Source organism: Ahaetulla prasina, chromosome 5 (genome assembly GCF_028640845.1).
Source record: "Ahaetulla prasina isolate Xishuangbanna chromosome 5, ASM2864084v1, whole genome shotgun sequence".
In the NCBI taxonomy this organism is placed as follows: Eukaryota; Metazoa; Chordata; class Lepidosauria; order Squamata; family Colubridae; genus Ahaetulla; species Ahaetulla prasina.
In genome coordinates this window covers 24,212,878-24,237,106 of record NC_080543.1, presented here as the reverse complement: position 1 = coordinate 24,237,106, position 24,229 = coordinate 24,212,878, and the positions used below count along the sequence as shown (strand labels likewise).

The following is a 24,229-nucleotide window of genomic DNA, read 5'->3' as shown; positions in this document are numbered from 1 at the left end:
ATCTCTGCTGTTCTGGATCTTTTTTTCCCATTCACTACTTAGGAGGGATGAAATGAGGACACAAAGGCATTCCTCATTAAACTTCTTATATAATGGAAACTTCAAAATAGATATATTTCACTTCATTTATGGAGAGACAAATAAACAACCAAACTTCATTTTTAAAACACAATTAATGTTTAATTAAATAATATTACCATATGGACAGGGTTGCTTCTTATGTTCTGGTACAACAGGTTTCTTCCTCAGAAAGTTCTCCAGACTTGGTCCATGTCGGCCAAGAGGATCATCTGGAGGCATGAATCTAAATAATAATAATAATAACAACAACAATAGTAATAATAACCTGGCCATCGAAATTACACGGCTATGGATGAAACACGTAACAGTGATACCCATTGTCATCGGAGCACTTGGTACCATGTCCAAGAATTTTATAAGGTACATCAACAAATTGCAGCTTCCTGCAATAACACCAGCAGAACTGTAAAAAACTGTGCTACTTGGAACATCGTACCTCTTAAGAAGGTACTTGGTTGATACCTAGGATGCTGGTAGCAACCCATATCAACCATTAACACCATTCAATGGTATTTGTGATGCCTTTTTGAATGTTCAGTTGACGGAGTTTCATGTGTAATGAATAAAGATTAATAATAATAATAATAAAAAATAACGAAAGAAACAATGCATTTGCTGTGCCATATTTCAGATCCTGCTTCTAAAAAAACCTACTAAATCACACTTACGTTTTATAGCTACGATAAGTTAAATGCAACTGCCTGTGAGATACTAAGAAAGTAAATAGTGAAAACAATGTATTTGCATGTAGTGCAGATAGTGGCCCGATTTACATGCCAATCTACTCAATTTGCATTGCAGATAAATGGGTTTCCTAACTTCCTTATTTCCATTCATTTTAATATCCAGCATAGCTGTTCTATAGGAATATCTTTGCATACAGGTAGTCCTTGCCTTATGACCATTCATTTAACAACCAAAGTTACAATGGTGCTGAATAAAGTGATTTATGACTAGTCTGCGCTTATGATCCTCACAATGGCCCCCCCTCCCCCAGGTCATGTAATCAAAACTTGGGTACATGGCAACAAGCATATATTTATGATGGCAGCAGCATCCTGAAGTTATATGATCAACATTTTTAACCTTCCTAGAGGGGAATTCCAATGAGCAAAGTCAATGAGGGAAAGCCAGATTTACTTAATGATTCTGATATTCACTTGATGATGGTGGTGAATTACTTACTATTCAGGACACAGATTGGGGGCAATGAATGTAAATGTGAAAGTAAGTTCATAGTCATCTTTCTCAACTGCAGAGAAAATTTTAAGAATAATTAATTATCACTGATTGGGAAGTGTTTCTAATTCCTCCCTCATCATATCACCAAGGTGTTTATGTGAGCATAGTTACTTTACAAATAGCAAGGCTTTGTCCTATCTACTGCTGTGGAGACAATAAGCTGAATATCAAAGGGACAACTTCACAAAATAATTTGAATCAGAAATAGAGCAATTCAGAGATACTTGTCTTAACTGAGTTTAAAACTGCAATACCTGAAAAACCTTTTTTTAGTTGTGTTTGGGCTTTCCCCCCCAAGTTGAAGCACATTCTTGTCCTAAAGATACATATTTAATCCTTAGATCCAGCTTTCTGACATATATGAATCTAGGCACGATGTACCCTCATGAATGTATAGGAATTAGGAATGTATAGTCTATTGCAAAACTGGATAGTCAGCAGTTTAAAAATATCTATCTAGTTTTCCAATAGAACAGAAATAGTAAAAATTTGTGGGCTGGAGTATTTATCCATAAGACACTGAACTATGCCTGATTTTAGTTACTTCTGGACATTTGGAGGGGGAAGTTATTTCAACTCATATACCAGATACTGGTATATGAATAGCATAGTAGCATAGATAGTAGCATAGAATCAAATTGTTTGTCTCAAAACAGTAAAAGAAAAATTATAACAAGTACTTCATGCGTTTCCTATGGATGTTATTTCAAAATTACTCTGTCCAGAGATAACAAACATCTGGCCATCAGAGGAGTGCAGAGCCACAATGATACAACGAGAATGTCCCAAATCTTGCCAACAGTCATTTTTTAGACATAGACAATTAAAAATTATAACTTACTTGTCATTGACAAATGAATACATCAGGAGTCGCTCATCAATAAATTTCTTCCATTCTGGCTTTTCATTAGCTAGATCCCTGTAGTTATCATTAGATACAATTATACCATCTGACTCAAATGCCAACTTCACTATGAATCTGTCATCATAGCATACCACCCTCCTCCCTTGAACTCGCCGTGATGGAGTGAACACCAGAATTTTCTCTTTTTCCAATTTACGCAATATTTCTTGATCTAGAATATTGAAATCGAAAAAGGAAACACAAAACAGAACACTTAATTTGGGTTACCTAGCTTTACCCTACTATGTCTTTAAAACACACACACATACAAATGCATGCACCTACCTGCCAGAGAGAGAGAGAAAGAGAGAGAGAGGGAGGGAGAGAATATATGACAGATTCAAATGACTTGGCTTAATAAAAGCAAATATTATTCTAATAGAAGACGGTAGCTACAATTTCAGCAACACAAAGAATGTAAGATGCCTTTACTCATGACCCTCAGCAATTATGCTTAGAAAGAAATGTTACTACATTTAATTCCAATAATCTGCAGTTAAGACCTGTACTAAATTAAAAGAATGGAATGTTATGTTTTCTATACATTAAGAATATGCTTGGTTATTAAACACATAGTTACAATGCTATATTATATTTCCAATATATGTAAACATAATTTGAGCAGTTTCTGCTAAAGATACATTCAACCGAGGGCATAGTAAAAGGCGAATTCTTGATCAGCCCTTAGATACCAAGATTGAAAAAGTATCTTCTGAACTATTTGAATATCAATTTGAGATGATGCAAGCTGAAATACATTCAGAGTTAATTCAGGATTTAGAAAAAGGGCCTTTCTTAATAATGAAGTAGTTGCTAATAGGTTTTGGAATCTGCAGAAACATATTCAAATATTCATTTTTGTCCAAAACTGTTTTATAACATTTAATTATATTTCACATTTTATTTGAGGGTACAAATCTTTCCCAAGTAGGTTACAAGCAACATCTGAATATATTTATGACATAACAGCAAATTAAGTCATCAAGCCATATACTTTAATCAAATATTGTCTAGCTAAACATTTTTCCTGCTTAGAATATTAATAGATGGATGACAAGTTACAGAGTCAGCATCAACTCTGAATCTAATTTTTTCATTTAATACAAGATTAACCTCTAAGAGACCTTTTCTTTTATAAAATTCCAATAAAAAGTTAGGGCAATAGATCTGATATGTAGTAACAAATCTTGGATCAAGTGTCTCTAAGATATAGGTGCTATTTACATATGAACACAAGGTATCAAGCATTAAAAGTTGTTGAATGCAGACATTCACAATAATTAATATGATCAACTGAAACACGGGCATCCTATGGACAAATGATGAAATATTTCATACAGGTAAACTTTGCTTAAAGACTGCCTTGTTTAGCAATAATTTGTCATCAATTCAACCCAATGAAAACCTTTTCGATTTCCCCCTTCTTCTTAAAGAATGCACCTTCCTTCACATTTCTTTTTCAATTCTTATTCATTATTTCTTCATGATTAAACCACTTATCCGTCTGTCACTCACTTTTGTATTCACATTCAACATCCATTTAAGCTTGATTTTTTTATATTTCCTTGTTTTATTATACATAATTAAGTGTTCCAGTCACATTGCACTCAATTTATTTCTCTGTCTCTCCTGACATACATAACCAGTTCTCAGTCCCATATCACATTCCTTCCTCATAACAGAATGCATACTATCCACCACATATTATTTAGAGAGGCATCAGGAATTTGCAAATTTTGATTTAAATTGATCTAAAAACATCACTTCAGAGTATAAATTGCAATACAAGCACCTGCTGGGTTTCCATTTTTTTATTTATTGAAATGCAACTATATCAACATGTATTAAAGATATGCATTTTGAGAACAAATATATTATACTAAATATGTATTTTAGGTGCATCTAAAAGTGCTTAGACTTAGGCATGAAGATGAAATAGTATTGAAGTGTGCACCAAAGTACCTGAAAACAAGACAAGAAATTATAAGTAGAATACCATTAAACAGAGATAAAACCTAGAACTAAAGAGAAATTTCCTGGCAGTGAGAACAGTTAATCAGTGGAACAATTTGACTTCAGAAGTTGTGGGTGCTTGGTCACTGGAAGTTTTTAAGAAGAGATTGGACAACCATTTGTCTAGAATGGTATAGGGCATACCTTTTTGGTATTGAGTGCCCAAAGTGCACGTGTGCACACCCATAATGCAATGTGTGCTAACCTCCCCATCCCCCGCGCATGCACGCATGTGCGCTCTGCTTCCCCGTGCATGCGTGTGCATCTCCTGCATACGTCCCGCCCCCCACGCATGTGTGGCAGACACCCAAAAACCAGCTGGCTGGTGGGAGGTGCGCATGCATCCGCAGTGGAGCTGAGCTGGGGCAACAGCTTGTGTGCCCACAGTGAGGGTTCTGCGTGCCCTGTGGCACACGTGCCATAGGTTCACCATAACGGATATAGGGTCTTCTGCTTTTGCAAGAGGTTGGTTTAGAAGATCTCCAAGGCCTTATACAGCCCTGTTATTCCATGTTCTAAAATATTTTGATTAAAGCAGTCCTTAAAACATTTACTCACATAGAATAAGTAAGATCAAAATTGTCATAGATTTTACAAATGAAACTGTTGAATGCTGATCAAAATATACCTGTAATGAGTGCATCTGGTCGAGACTGCTCTTTTCTCCATGCTGGAACAAACACTGTGACATCTTTATGTCCTCTTTCCAAAAACCAGTCCACAGCCAGTTTTATCCCACGACAAGAGAATACTTCTTTGTTTCCGTGGCTGAAACAGAGGTCCTAAAATTACTAATCTGCATTACTGTAACTACCACTGTTTCATATATAGGTATGAATGGAATCTACTTGCATTCTGCCCTCATAAGGATAAAGCACTCCAAAGTAATTAACGAAAGCTAAGTGTGGCATTTAAAAATTCTCATAAAATAATAAATTGCCTATATGCAAAATGCTTAATTTAGAAACTGAACTTTTCAATTAAAAATGCTCATAAAAATAGAAAATATTTTAATATGTAAATTTGTATGTGGCATTACTTTGACAAGTGTTCCTCCAAATCAGTGTTTAAGTATACATTTTACGCATTGCAATATTTTCTGAACAACATGGGTAAGTAATAGAATAGAATAGAATAGAATAGAATAGAATAGAATAGAATAGAATAGAATTTTTTATTGGCCAAGTGTGATTGGACACACAAGGAATTTGTCTTGCTGCATATGCTTTCAGTGTACATAAAAGAAAAGATACGTTCATCAAGGTACAACATTTACAACACAAATGATGGTCAATATATCAATATAAATCATAAGGATTGCCAGCAACGAAGTTACAGTCATACAGTCATAAGTGGAAAGAGATTGGTGATGGGAACGATGAGAAGATTAATAGTAGTGTAGATTTAGTAAATAGTTTGACAGTGTTGAGGGAATTATTTGTTTAGCAGAGTGATGGCCTTCGGGAAAAAACTGTTCTTGTGTCTAGTTGTTCTGGTGTGCAGTGCTCTATAGCGTCGTTTTGAGGGTAGGAGTTGAAACAGAAAAATTATTTGCATTTTTTATATTGCACTAAGTCAGGGGTCCTGAAACTATGGCTCCAGGGACAGATATGTGCAATGAACATTTGTGTTGCTGCAGAGTCTCCCCCTTTGGGATCTTTTTGTGTGTGGGGTAGAGGGGGGCAGAAATTCAAACTTGGGGTCTGCTTCAGCCTCCTGGTGTGGGGCTTTGGGCGAAGGCTGGAGTGAAGTGCTGCTGGTGGCAAAGAGCTGGAGGGCCTTGTTCCAGTGGGACTGCCTCATGGCCTGGAACTGACTGACCATCTCAGCCTGCTGAGCCTCCAGGTGCCAGTACCTGGCCTTGCACTCCTGCAGGTCTTCCCTCTGCTTGGAAATCCTATGCTCATAGTCCTCAGTGAGGTGCTTCTGCTGAGCCTCCTTCTCGGTCAGATCCAATTTGAACTGAACTGTTTTGCCAACTCTTTCTCATGGTGGCTGCTTAGCTCCAGCAACTGCTTCTTGTTGGGGCCCTATGGAGCCTGGTGGAGAGGCAAGGAGTGGCTGGGAGGGGAAAATAAAGGCCGGCGAGGCATCCCTCGATGTGAGTGATCGAGTTGACTACGCCCACCCAGTCACATGACCACCTAGCACGCCCATCCAGCAAGTCATTCGGCAGATCATATTAGTGGTCCGTGGGATTTAAAATTATGAATTTAGTGGTCCGAAAGGTTGGTGACCCTTGGCATAAAGGACAGAGGTACAAAGATTTCAGTTTATTATCATGGCTGAGATATACCTCAAGAAAATGGACAAAGTAACATGGTACTGAGAAAGCACATATAACTGCTTCTTGGTTTATTTTTCTAAATAGCCAGCTCTTTTTAATCTGTAATTTTCTTACTTGTAGTTATATAAAACCATTCTTAACTTTAGAGTTGGATATTTTTTTTATCAATGCTCTCATACTACAGCAACATGGAAAAAAACAGAAGACAGAGAGTAGCTCCAAGTAAGTTCAATATTTCTTCCATTTGTCATGAAGAATCAGATTTTCAGGATTGTTTATTTCATCAGCTGCCATTAGTCAGCAATTGCATTGCTTGGAGAAGAGGGTCAGAAGGGAGATTTCAACACAACTGAAACCAAAGACCTTTCTTTTTTTTTAGACTAATGGATAAACAACCAGAAAACAAGTGACATAGCTTTGCTTTTTATTAATGATAACTCCAGCAAGGCTATATGTTCAAAACAAGGCTTGACACTACCTACAACAGAGGAATCTTTCCAAATCAGGTACTTTGTGAAGAAGAAAAAAAATAGTTCAGTTTCTTGTTACACCATACCACCAAATTTGTCACCACTGTAAATTCAAAAAAGGAAAGCTCCAAAAATATCCTGGGGACAATGTCCCAATAGTGTCCTTGAGCTCTAAAAACAATCGTTCCCAAATAACAACTGGTTGTAAGATTACAAAAAAGCTGGAAGCAGATTTAATTAACTCCTTTGGAGCTTTTACCAGGAGGTGAGCAGGATAAAAAATAAATTGATATGTACAATGCAAACCATACAAATTGCAATGTATCATTGATCAAATTAGTTTTGCCCACCTCTACAACTGGATGCAAACACTGTGGTATTTTAAGACTCCTTCTTATATATTTGAACTCAATAGAGATCATACAACAAAATGGAAAAGAAAAAGGAATAGTTCACTAAGGTTCAAGTTTTGAAGAGCACCAGTCTTCAGTAACTGGACTTGATTATACTGCATATATTTCCAATGCATATGTATTAAAATCTGAAGTGCAGGATATGAATGATAGGCATCCTAATTTACAATTGCTATCCTCCAATTTTTCAACTATTTTGACCATGGTTCAAGAGCAAGTTACTATCATCCCAAGGATTGAAATATCCAGTAAGCTTGATAAGCTGCTGACCTCTGCATTTAGTGGTTGCACTGCAGGCTGCTTTAATTGTTAAGTGTTTTATTCACATTTTCTGCACTCAGTATCTCAATTACAGATACAGATAATTCCTTAATTTAGGAATTAATGAAGGAACTCAGGGAGAGTGTAAAATAATGAATCCCCTTCCCTTATAATCTGATTGATTTTGGAATGTTAGTACTTGAACTACTAAGTTAAATGACTCTGCCCTTCCAAATTAATGGATATATTATTCTTTTACAGGAGACATGGAATAATGAAGACTCTACCCACCCACCCCTTTAATAGAAATACAAATCATTACCTCTATAAGCTCTCCCAGGAAACGGAGAATGATTGTATGTGTGTTTGTTTCTTTAGCATTAGAAATATTAGAATTGCCCCCTTTGGAAATATGCAATGTCAGTATTATTACATTTTAATAGCTTTGTTATTAATTCATGTATATACGGTACATTCCCTTATGCACTCATTCCTTGATTAATGAAGCAGGGCATAGGTTAAAAAAAATAATTCCTATCATTTCCATAGGCTATAGCCAATTACTCATATGATAGTGGCAGGGGACTCTACTGCAAGGATTTAATAAGCTTTATATGACATTTCAAAGCTCCCCCCCCACCCCCGATTTAATAACATTGCATCCCCTACCATTGCTTCAATCGAAAGGCCATATTGCAAACCTACAAGACTGTGTATGAGGCAATCTTTGAACAGTTTAGATTGAACAACACATTGGATACAAGCTAGCCAGCAGTGTATACACATTTGGCAGCCCTCCTTGAAATAATACGTTGCATTTATCAAGGATCCTGGTCTCACATCTGCTAAAATTGTACAATTGTTATGTGTTCTGCTAATGATAACTTTCCAGCTGTTCTCCATTTTAAGAATATCAGGGAATACATCACACTTGGGAATTAGTGCTGCTCGTAAAATGGATTCTGAAATAGGTTCCAATTTGAATTAAATGGCCATTTCACAGTAGGACCATTTGGTGAAAGGCCTATTGAGCTCTAAAGAAGCTGCACAGGTCCATTCTACTATTATGAAGATGTGGATGGATCTATTCTAGCAAATTATAATAAATTATTGCTACTGCTAATTAGTAAAAAACAGTCTTCTACACCTTAGTGATTTGTTTCCCCCTTATTTCTTCTGATAAAATTGTCAGCAAATGGAAAGATTGGGTCTTACATAAATTGTGATAACTCTCTGGAGTTATCCTAGGTTATGATCAAGCCAGACCTAAGATAAGACAGAGAATAACAGATATAGAAACCCAGGAAGATCAGTCCTGTATGCCTACAGGGGTATATCTGGGGTGCTCAATCCACTAAGTCTAGCTAGCTGGTAGGTAGATTAAAAAAAATCTGTAATGAACTCACTGAAATCACTACTCATTTTCTTCTTTACTGGTGTTCCTTAAACTTTCTCTCAGGATTCCTTTCCACTATGAAAAATTATGGATGATCCCAAAATTGACTTGTAATCATTCATTTAGCAATCGTTCAACGTTCCAATGACATTGAAAAAAGCAACTTACAACCAATCCTCACCATCACCATCATAGCATCCACACAAGTCATATAATCAAAATTTGGGTGCTTGGCAACCAACAGCTGTTTATGATGGTTGCAGTATCCTAGGGGTCATGTGATCACCATCTGCAACCTTCCCAGCCAGCTACCAATAAGCAAAGCCAATGGTAAAGTTGAATTTGCTTAAGAACTGCATTGTTTGCTTAACAACCATGGCAAAAAAAGGTCATAAAATCAGATGCAATTCTCTTAACTACCTTACTTAGCAATGGAAATTCTGGCCCCCATTGTGACCATACACCAAGGACTACCTGTTGATCAAATTTATTGAAATTAAAAATTAAAGTTGATGCATTCGCTGTGAGTTCTCATGTTTAATGGGATTTTCATACTGAATTTCAAATTTCACACATTTTAAAATAGGCTTCCCAATAGTGTTGATTTTGAGAACTCCTGAGAAGGCCTCGGGGGAGCCCCAGGAATCCAAGGACCACATGTCTGTTCCATGCTACTTCTTTTATCAGGATATTTGGCTGCAGTTCTTAATTTAACACCAATAACAGCAAATTATCCATGTGATCAAAATCTCCATCTATTGTCTGACAGAATTGATAAGTCTCAGAATTGATAGTCTCTTGGAATGCCACTAAAAAATTTTTTTATTATTATTATTATTTACATTTATATCCCGCCCTTCTCCGAAGACTCAGGGCGGCTTACAGTGTATAAGGCAATCGTCTCATTCTATTTGTATATTTACAAAGTCAACTTATTGCTCCCCCAACAATCTGGGTCCTCATTTTACCTACCTTATAAAGGATGGAAGGCTGAGTCAACCTCGGGCCGGGCTTGAACCTGCAGTAATTGCAGGCTACTGTGTTCTAATAACAGGCTTCTAACAGCCTGAGCTATTATGGCCCCAAATATTATATTTGTAAGAGTATAGAACCATAGCATTTATTTCTATTTATTATTTTATTATTTTGAATTTCATTTTATTGTTGGTTATAATTGTTGCAAAGTAGTCTATTGTTAGTATTTTTAACATAAACATGTCTGTTTGTACACCTTTCAGTCAGTCTTCACTCTTGACAACTGCCTGGCTAATTTCTGCACTTTTTCTTGGCAACATCTGCAGAAATGATTTGCATTTGTCTTCTTCCTGGAGCTGGCAGAATGTGACTGGTTCAAAGTCATCCAGTTGGCTGCATGTCTAAACAGAATTAGAACTCAAATCTCTTGGCTTTTAGCCTGGTGCCTTAACTGTACCAAAATGGATCCCTAGTATAAACTTTAGTTTCACTATATTAGGGTGATAGATTTCTTTTCAGTTCTTGTAATTTATATTAATATTATGGATTTTGTAGATTGAATGCTGATGATTCTGTTATATTACACCACACTCAAGGTCACCCAGCTGACTTTGCCTAAGGCAGGACTAGAATTCACAATCACCTAGTGTTTAACCTGATTCCTTAACCACTAAACCAAACAGGCGCTCACATCTTACTATGCCTTTTATTTTATGATTTAAAGTTCCTCTCTATACCACAAGTAATAATTCATAAAGCCCCTAGAAGCAAAATACAATTATTTTTAGAGGCCCATTAAAAAACGGACATAGGCTACTTCATAGAAAACCCATATAGTACTCAGATTCTCAATGGGTTTTAGAAAAAAAACTTTACCACACAACACTGAAGCTTTGTTAACTGCTTTCCAAAAGCTATTTCATTGCTAATTTATTTTTTATGATAATTTATTTTATTTATTTACATTTGCTGAATAAATTTTCATTTTCACAGGCAAGCAGACCCCTTGTTCAATCTCATCTTCCTCAGACAAAAATGGGACTCTCCAAAGCTTCACATAGTAGCAACAGAAAACGACCATATTTCTGATCTACATTAAACCATATAGGTTTATCAGTCTAACAGAATTCATTCAAGTGCAGTCTTGATGTCTTAGGAAATACCTAGGTTAAATAGAAGCAAAGTTCTGCTTCTCAATTACAGAATATCTAACCTTCATCTTTTTTCAGGGACCTATCTGAAAGCAGTCTTTCTCTTGAGCAACAGGTCTCTCTACTTACCCAGAGCAGTTAGTGCATCTCTTATAAGCAATTTTTATTATTCTTTGCAAAGTACCATACTTTTTGGAGTATAAGACACACTCCCCCCCCAAAGAGGGTGGAAATATTGGTGCGTCTTATATACTGAATACAGCCATTTTTGTCCTCTCAAAACCCTGCCCTGCGTGTCCCATTTTCGCCAAAAACAGGCCCATTTTTTCGCAAAAACAGGGTGCGCAGAGAATTTGGGAGGCCTGCAGAGAGCTCCTGCAGAAGGGGCCGGGGAGGGCAAAAACTTTTTTTCTTGTTTACCTGTTCAAAATCTTGGTGTGTCTTATACTCCGGTGTGTTTCATAGTCCGAAAAATACAGTAAGTTGATTGGATTCACTTTAATTTGGACTCCAATATTGGACAAGTTCCCTTCCTTCCTTGTACATCAAACAGAGTGAAAATGGAGCCAATTTAAGTTTCTTTCTAACGGTATCTTCCTTTCCCAAACTAAAATCATGTGTTGCCAACGGTCACATTTCCTTCTCCAAGGTCATCTCTGTGCTTCTCTACAGCAATGCTTCCCTCACCTAATCAGGTATCCTGTTAGCCATGTCAGGCCTTTTAACACATTTCACAGGAGCTTCACCTTCTTACATATTGACTGAGCAGTCACTGTTACTAGACTGAGGCCAAGCTGTCCAGCAAACTCGTCATCTTCCTGGTCCCAAGAAAGAGGTGTTTGCCTTATTGGAGGGAACCTGAGCCCCATTTTCCTCTTTTTACAAAGGGAATTGGAATATTGGCAACTCTTTTCAATTTCACTTCATTCTCAATTCAGAAAATGATTCTTTTTTAAAGAATCCGATTTTAAATCATACAATGGCATCTGAAGCTTGTGACTTGAATAAAAGCATCGGCATTTGTTTTTACTGGAAAAACTATCCATGTAGACACAGAGTGTATTAAGCTGTCAACATTAGATTCCTGCAAATAGGCAGTTAGAAAAACCAGTGAGAAGAAAGCTTTGTTCCATTAAAGTACAAAATATAAGTGTTCATCCAATTATCTGCAAAAAGATTTCAACACAAACCATTTTCCTTGCAGGATCATTATAGGGCTTATTAACAAATGTTTGCTGTTCCCAGAAAAAGGTAGATTTTTAAAAATTCCTCCTACATAACGCTATTTAAAAGTGTAAGCTTAATGCTATGCTTTAGACTGAATGTCCTTATCGTGTACTCCATGTCCCCAGATCCTAAACTCTCTGGGAAAAAAAATACAGATACAAACCTTAAGATTTCCAGAGCAAATCCACCTTACAAAATTCAATATTGTAACAGTGTAATTGGTTTACAGCATTGTTGTTGTTACTTGTGAAGTCGTGTCCGACCCATCATGATCCCATGGACAACGTTCCTCCAGGCCTTCTGGTCCTCTACCATCCTCTGGAGTCCACTTAAGCTTACGCCTACTGCTTCAGTGACTCCATCCAGCCCCCTCATTCTCTGTCGTCCCCTTCTTCTTTTGCCCTCAATCTTTCCCAGCATTAGGCTCTTCTCCAGTGAATCCTTCCTTCTCATCAGATGGCGAAAGTATTTGAGTTTCATCTTCAGCATCTGGCCTTCTAAAGAGCAGTCAGGGTTGATCTCCTCTAGGACTGACCGGTTTGATTGCCTTGCAGTCCAAGGAACTCGCAGGAGTCTTCTCCAGCACCAGAGTTCAAATGCCTCAATTCTTTGGCACTCAGCCTTTCGTATGGTCCAACTTTCACGACCACATATTGCAACTGGGTAAACCATAGCCTTAACTATGTGCACTTTTGTTGGCAGGGTGATGACTCTGCTTTTTAGTATGCTGTCTTTACAGCATTACTATCCTGGCAATTCCTGGTTTGGAGTTGGTAGGGATACAAAGAGTTTATTTTAAAGCACTTTATGTTGAGTTCTTCATGCTCAGACTGAGCTGTCATGATTGAGACTATGTTTGAGATTGTCTGAAGGTTGTATTATTGTTTTCTTGCCAGATGCATGAGAAATATAATGAAAGTCATTTAAAAGACTCTGTTTTTAATTAAGATACCTATGGGGAGGCACATCTGCCTTCTGGAGGCGGATTTGTAAGTGGCAGATTTATTAAGCTAAAGAGTTAAATTTTGTGCTTTGAGGTGGGTGAAATGGAGTGTTACCTATCAAAGTGATCACAGCCATTGGAGGAAAGAAGAGATTACTAGGAAAAGAAGGGATGTACAACTGATGCTCCAGCAGAAACAGGGAGAACTGGGAATACAGATTAGTAAGTAGAGTATCTGCTTAAAGGGTTGGAGAATGGAAAAAAAGGAACGACATTGGACATCTAAAACAGGGGTGTCCAACTCAATTTCGCTGAGGGCCACATCAGGGTTGCATTTGACCTCAGGGGGAGACGGGGGGGGGGCATGACCAGCTCAACATCACTCCTGTCGGGGGCGCCTGTGATGGCTTAAGAGCTCTGCTGCCAAAAACGGGCTCCCAAGCTCTGTTTTCAGCTGCGACAGTCTCCTGCAACCTCTGCCAGTGAAAATGGAGCTCGAGAGGGCTATACACAGAGGCACCATGGGCCAGTCCTGGCCCTGCAGGCCAGATCTAAGCAACCAGTTGCTTAGATCTGGCCTGCAGCCCCCAGGCCTTGAGTTTGATACCCTTGATCTAGAAGATGTCTCGAAAAAGAGGAGATTTTGCCTTTTCTTCTCTTTCTCAATACCTTGTAAAAAAGGCTTGGCTTAGAAAAATGAAGAAAAGCAAAGTTGTCTAGAGTGGGCATTAACAAATGTGATTAAATTACGCAATTTATGGCTAAAGGAGGGGAGTTAAGGAACTTCAAAGAAGCTCCGTAAATAAATGTATATTAAATTGTTAAGCTAGGCATGTAATTAAGGCATGCAGAGACACAATAGGGATAATTACATATTTCAAATACAAACAAATTATTTACTTGGTTTGCAGTACAGCAATAAACATTACTTTAGTTGAAAGAACATTCTGTTTGGATTAGTTTCTGTTCCTTTTCTACTTCCAAGAGTTTGCAACAGTTGTTCTGCACAAAGTTTCAACTATTCTGGAAACGTTTCAAGTTTGGAATGAAATGTTTTGAACTGGACGGAGAGGTATTTTCAAGCTCAGAATGCTTCCAGAATGACTGACACACTTCATTTCAAACTTGAAAGTGTTTCAAATTTAAAAAGTTTGCAGTCCACTATTAGAATTATATTTGTTGTATGTTCCATTTGAGGGGAAAGGTTGGTTTATTTCATTATTATTTGAAATTTCAACTGTATTTACTTATTGCCTGCTAATAGGTGCTTTAACAAGATAATATATTATCATGCGTATTTGCTGAATGATTCAACAACAAGCCCATTTAACATTTTGATCCTATCATGGAAGTAGGTTGGTTAAGGAAGCATCTTACTGTAGTTCTACTGACAGATTATATGCCATCAAGTTGGGGTTAACTCATAGCAACCAAATAAATGTGCTACATGGCTATCAATTTTTACACTGGTCCTTTATGTCTTCCAATGATGCACCTATTGTCACTATAACAAGTCCATCCACTTTACTTCTGGTCTTCCTATTCTGTTTCTTCCACCTTTCACAGTATTAGAATTTTCTCCAGAGAGCTAGGTCTTCACATAATGGGTCTGAAGTATGATAATTGAGCCTAGTTATTTATGCCTCGAGTGAGAACTCTGGGCTAATTGCTCAGTGATCCATTTAGTTTATTTTTGTGGTTATCTATGATATTTTCAGAAGTCCTCTCCAACACTTCTTCAAAAGTGTCAATATCTTTCTATTTAGCTTTTTCACCCCAACTTTTACTTTCATGAAATGTCATATGCACAATTCTAATGTTTGTAAATATATTCACATCATGGTATCCGAGTATCTTTTCCAAGACTTTCATTACTTGTCTACCAGATATTAATCTTAGGCATATTTGACTGCTTGTTCCTTTATCCTACCCTTTGCAATTGATCCTAAAACAGATGTTATGTTCCACTTCAATAGTTTTACTGTCAGTTCTAACAATGGTTGTTATACTAGTTGTCATCCGTTGTTCTTCTTTATATTTTAGTTTATATTTTTTCATTGTGTTCCTTGATTTTTATTTCTTGAAATCTGTAGATCCTTTACAATTTTCACTATCAGAATAGTGCCATTAGCATAGCACAGGTTTTGGAGGCTTCTTTGTCCAATTTTAAATCACTCTCATCTTCTTCCAATCCAGCTTGCCTTAATATATATTTTGGCACATAAGTTGAATAAAAAAGGGGAATGTGTTACAGCTTTGTCTCATTCCTTTGCCAACTTGGAACAATACTTCACCATGTACTGTCTGTACTATGGCTTCCTGACCTGCATATAGATTTCACATGAAGACGACATATTCTGGGTTTCCCATTTTTCTACAGCTTGACATAATCAACACAATCTATAATCAATGAAACATGTACTGATTTATTTTTGGTATTCTTTGGCTTTTTCAATTATGCAGCATGTATCAACAATAACGTCTTATCTTTCTCAGCCTTTTCTAAAGCCAACTTGAATATCTAGCATCTCCTTTTCCATGTTGTTAGTTCCAAAGTCGTGTCTGACCCATCGCGACTCCATGGACAATGTTCCTCCAGGCTTTTCCATATAGGGCTTTAATCTGTGTTGGATGATTCTAAACATTATTTTGCTAGCACGTGAAATTAAGGATTATTGTATGCCAATTTGCATACTCTGTTAAATCTCCTTTATTTGATATTAGAATGCAGATTGATCTTTTTTCAATCTAGTGGCACTGTGTGGTTCTGCAGATTTGCTGGCATACATTGGCTATACAATTTACTGATTTTTTTTCTGCTGCTTGTCATATATCAGTAGGTATTCCATCAGTTTCTATAGCTTTCTGACTTGGTAGTGACCAGATTACTGATCTAACTTTTTGTTCTAGTGCAAGAGGTCTTTTTGTCAATAGGGGTTATCTTCTAACTAGCTTATCATTATCCAGTGTTCATTTTACAATGTACTGTAGCTGTCAAATTTGCTTTGAAGCATCATTTCTTACCTTATTAGTTTCCAAAGCTGGTGAGCCAAGTTGCTTATCTCACTTTGTTCAGGTATAAACACTGACCACAATAGTCCTGCTTCCTATACAGTTCCCTATAATATATTCAGCTTTGTATTTATTGTATTTATTCAGTTGAGCAAGATTGAGAAGGCGCAACTGCTTATAGAAGGTCTGTATAAATGAAAGTTCCTAAGGGTAAGAAGCTGGAGTGAGCTTGCCTTGATATTATCAGAATAGCTGAAGCTGCTAGGAGTTGGCGGTCTCATAGATATACAGACCCAAAACCACATAAGGCTTTTAAGGTGATAACTAACATCTTAAAGTGTATCCAGAAGTCAAATGGCAGGTAGTTGAAGGATGTTACCAGAATGGCTATATTCTAGAACAGCAAAGCTGGCTGAGGAACTCTGGAAGTTGAAGTCCACAAGTTTTAAAGTTGCCAAGGCTGGAGACTCTTTCTGGATAATTTTCAAAGACAGCTTTGTAAAGCAAGTTGCAATAATCCAAACTGAAGATGACCAAGGCATAAATAATTAAATTTTAAATTAAATTATGAATTGCATTCTTTTTGTTTAGAACATTATGACGGGTTTCAGAAGAATATCGGTTATTAATTCAAAAACCAAAGATGCAAAGGGTCTGCTGACTGTAATTTCCAACTACTGTTTGGAAGAATCTCATATTGACACTCTGAAGATGAAGTCTGCTCCTTATCTGGGATCAGCTGCCCCATCAAAACAAGAAGTACATATAAGCAAGCAATTATGGTTTTAAGGTGCTGGACCAGAAATCAGTAGACTGTGCATTTCCGTTCTGATTTAGGCATGAAAAACCAGCTGGGTGACTTTGAGCAGCCATATTCTTTCAACCCACCTCCCTTCACAGGGGTGGTGTTGTAGGGAAAATCGGAGGAGGAAGGAAGACTGAGCTGTTTGACGCCCTGAGTTGTATATGAAAAAAGTGGTTTTTTTAAAAAACCCAAATAGAGTTTGTTTTGAATAATGATTTAAATTTTACATAATGTCTGAAATGGACCAATGGACTATATGTTAAAATGACAATGCTACGAAATATAAATTTGTATTTTCTGTAACTAATCATTTCCCCCAATATATAAATTAACTTGCACTTCCCTATGTCCGTAAAATAAATTGGTCAGAATATTTAGTATAGAATACCTAGTTTCAAAAAGCACATTAAAATACAATGTGAGTGGAACAAAACTGCAACTTTGGAAGCATTTAGGGTTGATGGGTTAAGGGTGCTGCATATCTTCTCCTTTTCTCCCACAAGAAAATACCTGTCTAGTGGATGCTGCTGTGGACATTTGTGCATCCTTAACACTCTGTATCAGAGTTGCTGAAGAATTCACATCATGTTTCTATAATATTGCTCTTGGAATGCTGAATTTTCAAAAGAAGTCTTCTAATTTTGATACCTTTTATCCAAGTAAATATTGGCTTACTCCATTCAATGGTAGAAACCTATTTCAGTGGGCCATAAATACAACTGTGTGCACAAAATAAAATAATAATATGTAAAAACAACCCTGTACTGTTATTGGCCCCAAAGGATAGGGTGCGCAACTTAGGTGTCCTCCTGGATGAACGGCTGTCGTTTGAAGATCATTTGACGGCCGTCTCCAGGGGGGCCTTCCACCAGGTTTGCCTGGTTCGGCAGTTGCGCCCCTTCCTTGATCGGGATGCCTTGTGCACAGTCACTCATGCATTCGTTACCTCTCGCTTGGATTATTGTAATGCTCTCTACATGGGGCTCCCCTTGAGGTGCACCCGGAGGCTTCAGTTAGTCCAGAATGCAGCTGCGCAGGTGATAGAGGGAGCTTCGCGTAGCTCCCGTGTAACACCGCTCCTGCGCAGACTGCACTGGCTACCTGTGGCCTTTCGGGTCCACTTTAAGGTTTTGGTCACTACCTTTAAAGCGCTCCATGGCTTAGGGCCTGGGTACTTACGGGATCGCCTGCTGTTACCTCATGCCTCCCACCGACCCGCACGCTCCCACAGAGAGGGACTTCTCAGGGTGCCGTCCACCAAGCAATGTCGGCTGGCGGCCCCCAGGGGAAGATCCTTCTCTGTGGGGGCTCCCACCCTCTGGAACGAACTTCTCCCGGGTTTACGCCAAATACCTGACCTTCGGACCTTCCGCCGCGAATTGAAAACACATCTATTTATCTGCGCGGGGCTGGCTTAAATTTTATTGGTTTTAAATTTCTATTATTAATTTTAAGGGGTTTTTTAGTTTTACATATTTTAAAGTTTTTAGGCCAACTATATAATAAGTTTTTTAATCTGTATTTTAATTGTATATTGTACCGTTTGTTTTACCGTGGCTGTACACTGCCCTGAGTCCTTCGGGAGAAGGGCGGTATAAAAATCGAATAAATAATAATAATAAATAATAATAAATAATAATAATACTGCAACATACCTCATTGCCACATTGCTGCCATCAATAACTATTGGTCTCAGGTTGTCACCATCCACAAGCACATCCTCCTGAAGGGGAGAGTCAGATCTTTGAGAGTCAACAGAAGATGCTTCTCGAATTACACTAGTGTTAATAGAACTTACACTCTGATCTGCCTCAGTTTTATTTCCAAGTTTGACCAGTTCCCCCAATATATCATTGATTAAAGCATCAGTACCAAGTTTATTCAGCACAAGTTGAACTTGCTCTTCTGAGTAACCTAACTTAAGTGCAAAGTCAAGTTTGGTTTGATATTCTTTCACCATATCAGGAGGCTTTTTAATTTCTTTAGTTCCTATCTGAACTTCCTCTAACTTAATGTCTTTTAAAATTTCATTGCGCTTTAGTATATGTGGTTCTAAGAATGGATGCGTCTGTCTGTGATCTTTAGATAAGGAGCATGGTTCTGTTCTAATTTTAGTTGCTTTTCCCAATTCATTATCAGAATTTGTATTTTTCTCAGAATCACAACTGAACGTTCCGGTTTCTTCAGACAGTTCTTTCTTAGGATCATCCTTTCTAGAATTAATTTTATCCATAGTTGGCTTTTCTATCATTGACCAAGGTGCTATTGCACTTATTTGAGTCTCTGATGTATCCTCATAGAGGTGCCCAAGGTCATGCTTCAAGTGATCCTTCAAGCCCATGAAGCTGCTGCTGCATGTAGTTGACTCCACTTTGTTGGTTTTTCTGTGCACAAAGTATCCTGCAGTCCTAAAAAAGAAAGGACAAAGTTAAAACTGATTTTTAAAATGTGCTTTGCAATTTTCATTTATCTTTTTCTTTTTAATATTGAATCCAAATTTTCTTTTGATCACCTCATTATGAAATGCCTAACATGCCCTGCATGCGACTATGAAAAGCTTCTGAAATGAATATGTATTCAAAGTACAAAGCAATTTATGAGTCTGAATGTCTACAAAAGCAGAAAGGAAAAAAAATTTCTTCTAATCCAGGGGTGTCAAACTCAATTTCATTGAGGGCTGCATCAGGGTTGTGTTTAACCTTGGAAGCTGGGTGGACATGGCCAGCTCGACTTCACTCAGGTCGGGGATGCCTGTGGTGGCCTGAGTGCTCTGCCAGAGAAAACAGAGCTTGGGTGGCTGCGATGGCCTCCTGCAACCCTCTGCCAGCGAAAACGGAGCTCAGGAGGGCCGCAAGCTCTGTTTTCACTGGTAGAAAGTTACAGGAGGCTGTCGCAGCCTCCCAAGCACCGTTCACTGGCAGAGGCACCGCAGGCCAGTCCTTCACTGTTTCCACAGTAGCCCCGCGGGCCAGATCAAAGCACCTTGCGGGCCAGATTCGGCCCCTGGGCCTTGAGTTTGACACCCCTGCTCTAATCTATAAGTAGCAGCAAGCACTAAGGAAGCCCTCCAACACGATTTTTCTAAATTAGTTTCCATATACATAAGACAATACTGTGTATAGGGAAACTGATTATTTCTAGCATAAAATGATAGAGGGAACTGAGAACAATACAAGATTACTGGATTGGGAGTGAAAATAGAAAGACCTATTTTAGGCACTCCTTTTCCCCTCAACAGGTGTCCAACATTATCACATCTAATGACAACAGCCATCTGTTTGGCATAGGATATCTTCAGAAGCCTAAATTTGTGGATTGGGGCCAAGGGACAAAAATCTTTTCTTTTTTCTTTCTCTCAAAAAACATTTAAAAATTAGCACTAGATTACTTGTAACATATTTTTACATACATGGTTTTTCCGAAGCCCCAGAGTAACAGCGTAAGTTTTAATTTTGCAGCTTGAACTGTTTAGTCTGGAAATACTGGCTCTTTAATGTGTAATGTTAAACTGTCTGAATTGTTCATCATGTAGGAAAATTGATTGTGTAACTATCAGTAAAGATGGTCTAAAGTTCATAATTTCTTATTGATCTATTTTTCTCCAATATTTTTCTTTTCTTTGCCCAGCTGTTAAAAATTATTTTTTATTTATTTGTAATTAGATTTGTCCCTGATGTATATTACTATAAAACTTAACTGGATTGTATAGCTCATTTTAGTCTCTTTTCAGAAAGTCTGCTTGTTTTCTTTAACTACTCCATTTTATTTCAAGGATGCTGGACTACAATCGTATCAGTATTGACAATAAAGACAGAAAAAGGCTTAAGTTTATTAACATAACCTTTTAGTTCATTCAAACAATGCTATAGGCCAAATACATGGTTAATTCAGAAAGTAAAACTAAACAACATGATGATTTTCTAACTGCTGCAATTCACTCAAAGTCCATTGCCGCTGATAAATTACAACAGTATAAAAGAACACAGTTTAAACCAACACTTTGGCGGTCTTCATAAACTACAACCAAAATGTACCTTAGAAAAAGAAACAGAGATGGAAAACTATGTTGCTTAGCAACTAGCTTTCCGTTGCTAGGATGCACTCCTTTAACAAGCTATCATGAATGCTAGCAGAGTGCAGGAATAATTTGGTATGAACAAAGCCTATAAAAAAAGAAGGGGACTTAAGTGCGTCTGGTATATCCTTGGAGAACAATGCAGCTGCCAAATGAATCTGGAAGCTCCGACATCATTGTTCCATAAACCCTGCAAGCTGCTCTGATTGAAGGAAATTATTTAACAGGCAACACTTTTAAACTGAACTAAAAAGTTCAAATTGGCTCCTGTATTGCAGTAGTTAATAGTTAATACGTAGAGGTAATGGACCGCTCTCCAAGTGCATGCATCATGCCGGGGTACTGCCTTGTACTGAAATATTTATTTTCTTGAAGCAACAACCATCAATTTCAATTGGATTTCGGTAAGTCTGGGCTCCACTTACACACTGTCATACAACACAGATATAATCAGACTGCAATTTCTTGTCTAATTTAGAGCTGAAGTTTTAAAAAGGAAATTGGAAAAGTCCACTTACGTTTGAAATTATTTTAGCTAAATAATATATAACATGTGAAAACTACAAATAAATCAAATTTACAAAATTGGCCACTTCTAACAAAATACCATGAGAAGAAATTCCAGGTATGAGTTAAACACGTGCACATGACTATAAACTGAACCACAGTAGACGGTATCCGCCAAGAGAACTTTCTTGCAAAAATGCTTACATTCTAATCACAAGCATTTTGTGGAAATCCACATAATGGATTTAGTTTACCTAAATCCACTGGACAGTTAACCTAAAAATAAAAAAATGAGGAAAAGCATAAAACAACTAATGTAATTATTTTTTAGTTAAAAACACCACAAACCCCATATGGTTACTTGAAAAAAGTTCCTTCGAAGACGGCATCCTTAAGACAGTTTTTCTTCGAATCCTCTATAACATCCCCAAAACACTCCCATATTTCAAATCTATAGATTTTATCGCTTCATGGAAAGTGGCAACAATGACTTCATTTCTGGTTAAAATTATGTCCCACCACACCAAGATTTCAACAGAGTACTGTTTCCTCAACTCACCCACCTGGAAACAATCCCATTATGGTATAGATAGGGTTGAAAAAGATTGACTGTCCCGAAGTCACCCAGTGAACTTCCATAGTCAGAATGCACTTGAACGTGAGTTTTCTTGGTTTTTCTTTAGCACTTTAATAATTGTGCTTATTGGTTTTTATGAAATATTTACAGTTGCAGTTAAATGTAGAAGACTTTGGAGATAACATCTGCTGCGCTGTGTGATACAAATAAACTAGCGGCACATCAATTTTCTTTAAGTAAGAAATAAATGTCGTGGAAACAGCTACTGGTATTTCGCAATGGAAAATCTTACTTAATCTTTTAAATAACACATTGAAAAGGGTCTTACTAAAGTATGATGAAATTCAAACAAGAATTTACATGAGTTCCGCTTCTTATTTTTATCCAACACATATAGATCATATCATCTATGAAAATTTCTGCCTTGAGGCAAAAAATCACTAATATGATTGTCAGCATTTTACAGCATTTGCAAGCCAGATTTTGCAACTGTTTTCAACAGCAAGACTATCATGAATATATCTTGAATGAGATGCTACATGGCCAAGAGATCTGAATTTTCAATAAGATTACAATTAGAATATAAGACAAATAACGTAAACATTGCAACACTGTAAGTTTCAAATCAAAATAATGAATACAGTATGTAACATGTATCTCCTAGAGAACTTTTAAGTATTTAATTACTCTTGTATTTCAGAGAATACTGCAGACAACAGTCCCATGCTAACAAAGGAAAGATGTCCACTTGAACAGATTGGTTAATGCTCTGGGGCAACAGATGTCTACTGGAACCGCGGGAGATCAGCAACTGGTGGCCTGCCCATCTTCTGAAAACTTTCAATAGACTTATGCATATGTTCACACAATAGGGCATGTGGTAGAAATGCAAACCTCTTTTTAACCCATTCAGTGCCTCCCTTTCTTTCCAACTGATCCCTTTTTTTTCTACTCCCATTCTTGATACTTGAGCACAAATTGTAAAAAGCAAATCAAAATTCCCAGAATTAACATAGCACAAGCTATAAGCTTCAGCACTCTTAGAACATTAATGTCAAAATATCCTTTGACTTTAGTGGATTTGGATTGTGTCCTTTGTGACAGATTAGGAAATCATACCAACTTCTAATTCATCCCTTAAACACTGATCTGACATCTTTCCCAGCTTTTCAGCCACTTATTCATTCTACCAAACAAATGACCTAAATTTGTTAGTTATTTAATCTCAGGCTGCTAAATGCTATTCAAAATTACACCAGTTGTTGTGAGATTTGCACTATTATCCATTTCTATAACTTTTCTTTATGTTAATGTACAAGATTTAAATAAGAGTTTTCAAAATATTGTTTGAAGTTATACGTTTTTACAAAGTTTCCTTCCATTGATATTGCACTTTAAATTCAAACTGCAGAAGAGTACATTGCTAAATCTGAAAATTTAGCACATTCTTCATTGCTTGCCTAAAGACAAATGCTTACCTTCTGGCCAGCACAAATATAACAAGCACAAGCACAAACCTTTTGCAGCAGTTCCAAAAGTATTCCTTAATACAACTTCAGCTTCAAACTTCCAGGCAAGCAAACAGAACAATGAATGGTTGGCCAGATGGAATAGGTTTTTGCTTAACCTATTACTGAGCAGAAGAAACACCAATCACAGTGCAGGAAAGGCTCACAATTAGTTGGCCAGGCAGATGCACGGCAAACTCTCCACCCTACGTCAGGTTTGTAGATTTCTAAGAGAAGCAAGCTGATGTCATTCTTAGGTCTGCCCCTGGCAGCATGTGTAATAATAAGGGGTGTGCTACAACAATAGCCCATACAAAAGAGACTAGCAGGCAGCTGCTGTATGAGAGCCAGAGTCATTAGAGAACAGCCTGCCAACAAGAAA

General features: G+C 37.4%; 2 protein-coding genes across 4 annotated transcripts in view; one reads left to right on the top strand and one right to left on the bottom strand.

The window, feature by feature from the left end:
* RDX (radixin) overlaps positions 1–23,395 on the top strand; it is a 72,179-nt gene extending 48,784 nt beyond the window's left edge. The window contains exon 15 of one of the 2 annotated variants that reach the window (XM_058186172.1): positions 23,040–23,395. In XM_058186172.1, the coding sequence (XP_058042155.1) occupies positions 23,040–23,091 (52 nt within the window). In that variant the 3' untranslated portion in view covers positions 23,092–23,395. The remainder of the gene's footprint in view (positions 1–23,039) is intronic. The other variant, XM_058186171.1, reaches the window with a different exon arrangement.
* The window catches only part of ZC3H12C (zinc finger CCCH-type containing 12C), a 61,043-nt gene that overhangs the window by 11,214 nt on the left and 25,600 nt on the right, over positions 1–24,229 (bottom strand). For both annotated transcript variants that reach the window (XR_009155466.1, XM_058186170.1), the window contains exons 2-5: positions 18,836–19,588; positions 4,869–5,008; positions 2,165–2,399; positions 198–304 (exon numbers count right to left, since the gene is read on the bottom strand). Coding sequence is in view for 1 of the 2 variants with exons in the window: in XM_058186170.1 (XP_058042153.1) it covers positions 198–304; positions 2,165–2,399; positions 4,869–5,008; positions 18,836–19,521 (1,168 nt within the window). In the remaining variant the exon portion in view is untranslated. The remainder of the gene's footprint in view (positions 1–197; positions 305–2,164; positions 2,400–4,868; positions 5,009–18,835; positions 19,589–24,229) is intronic.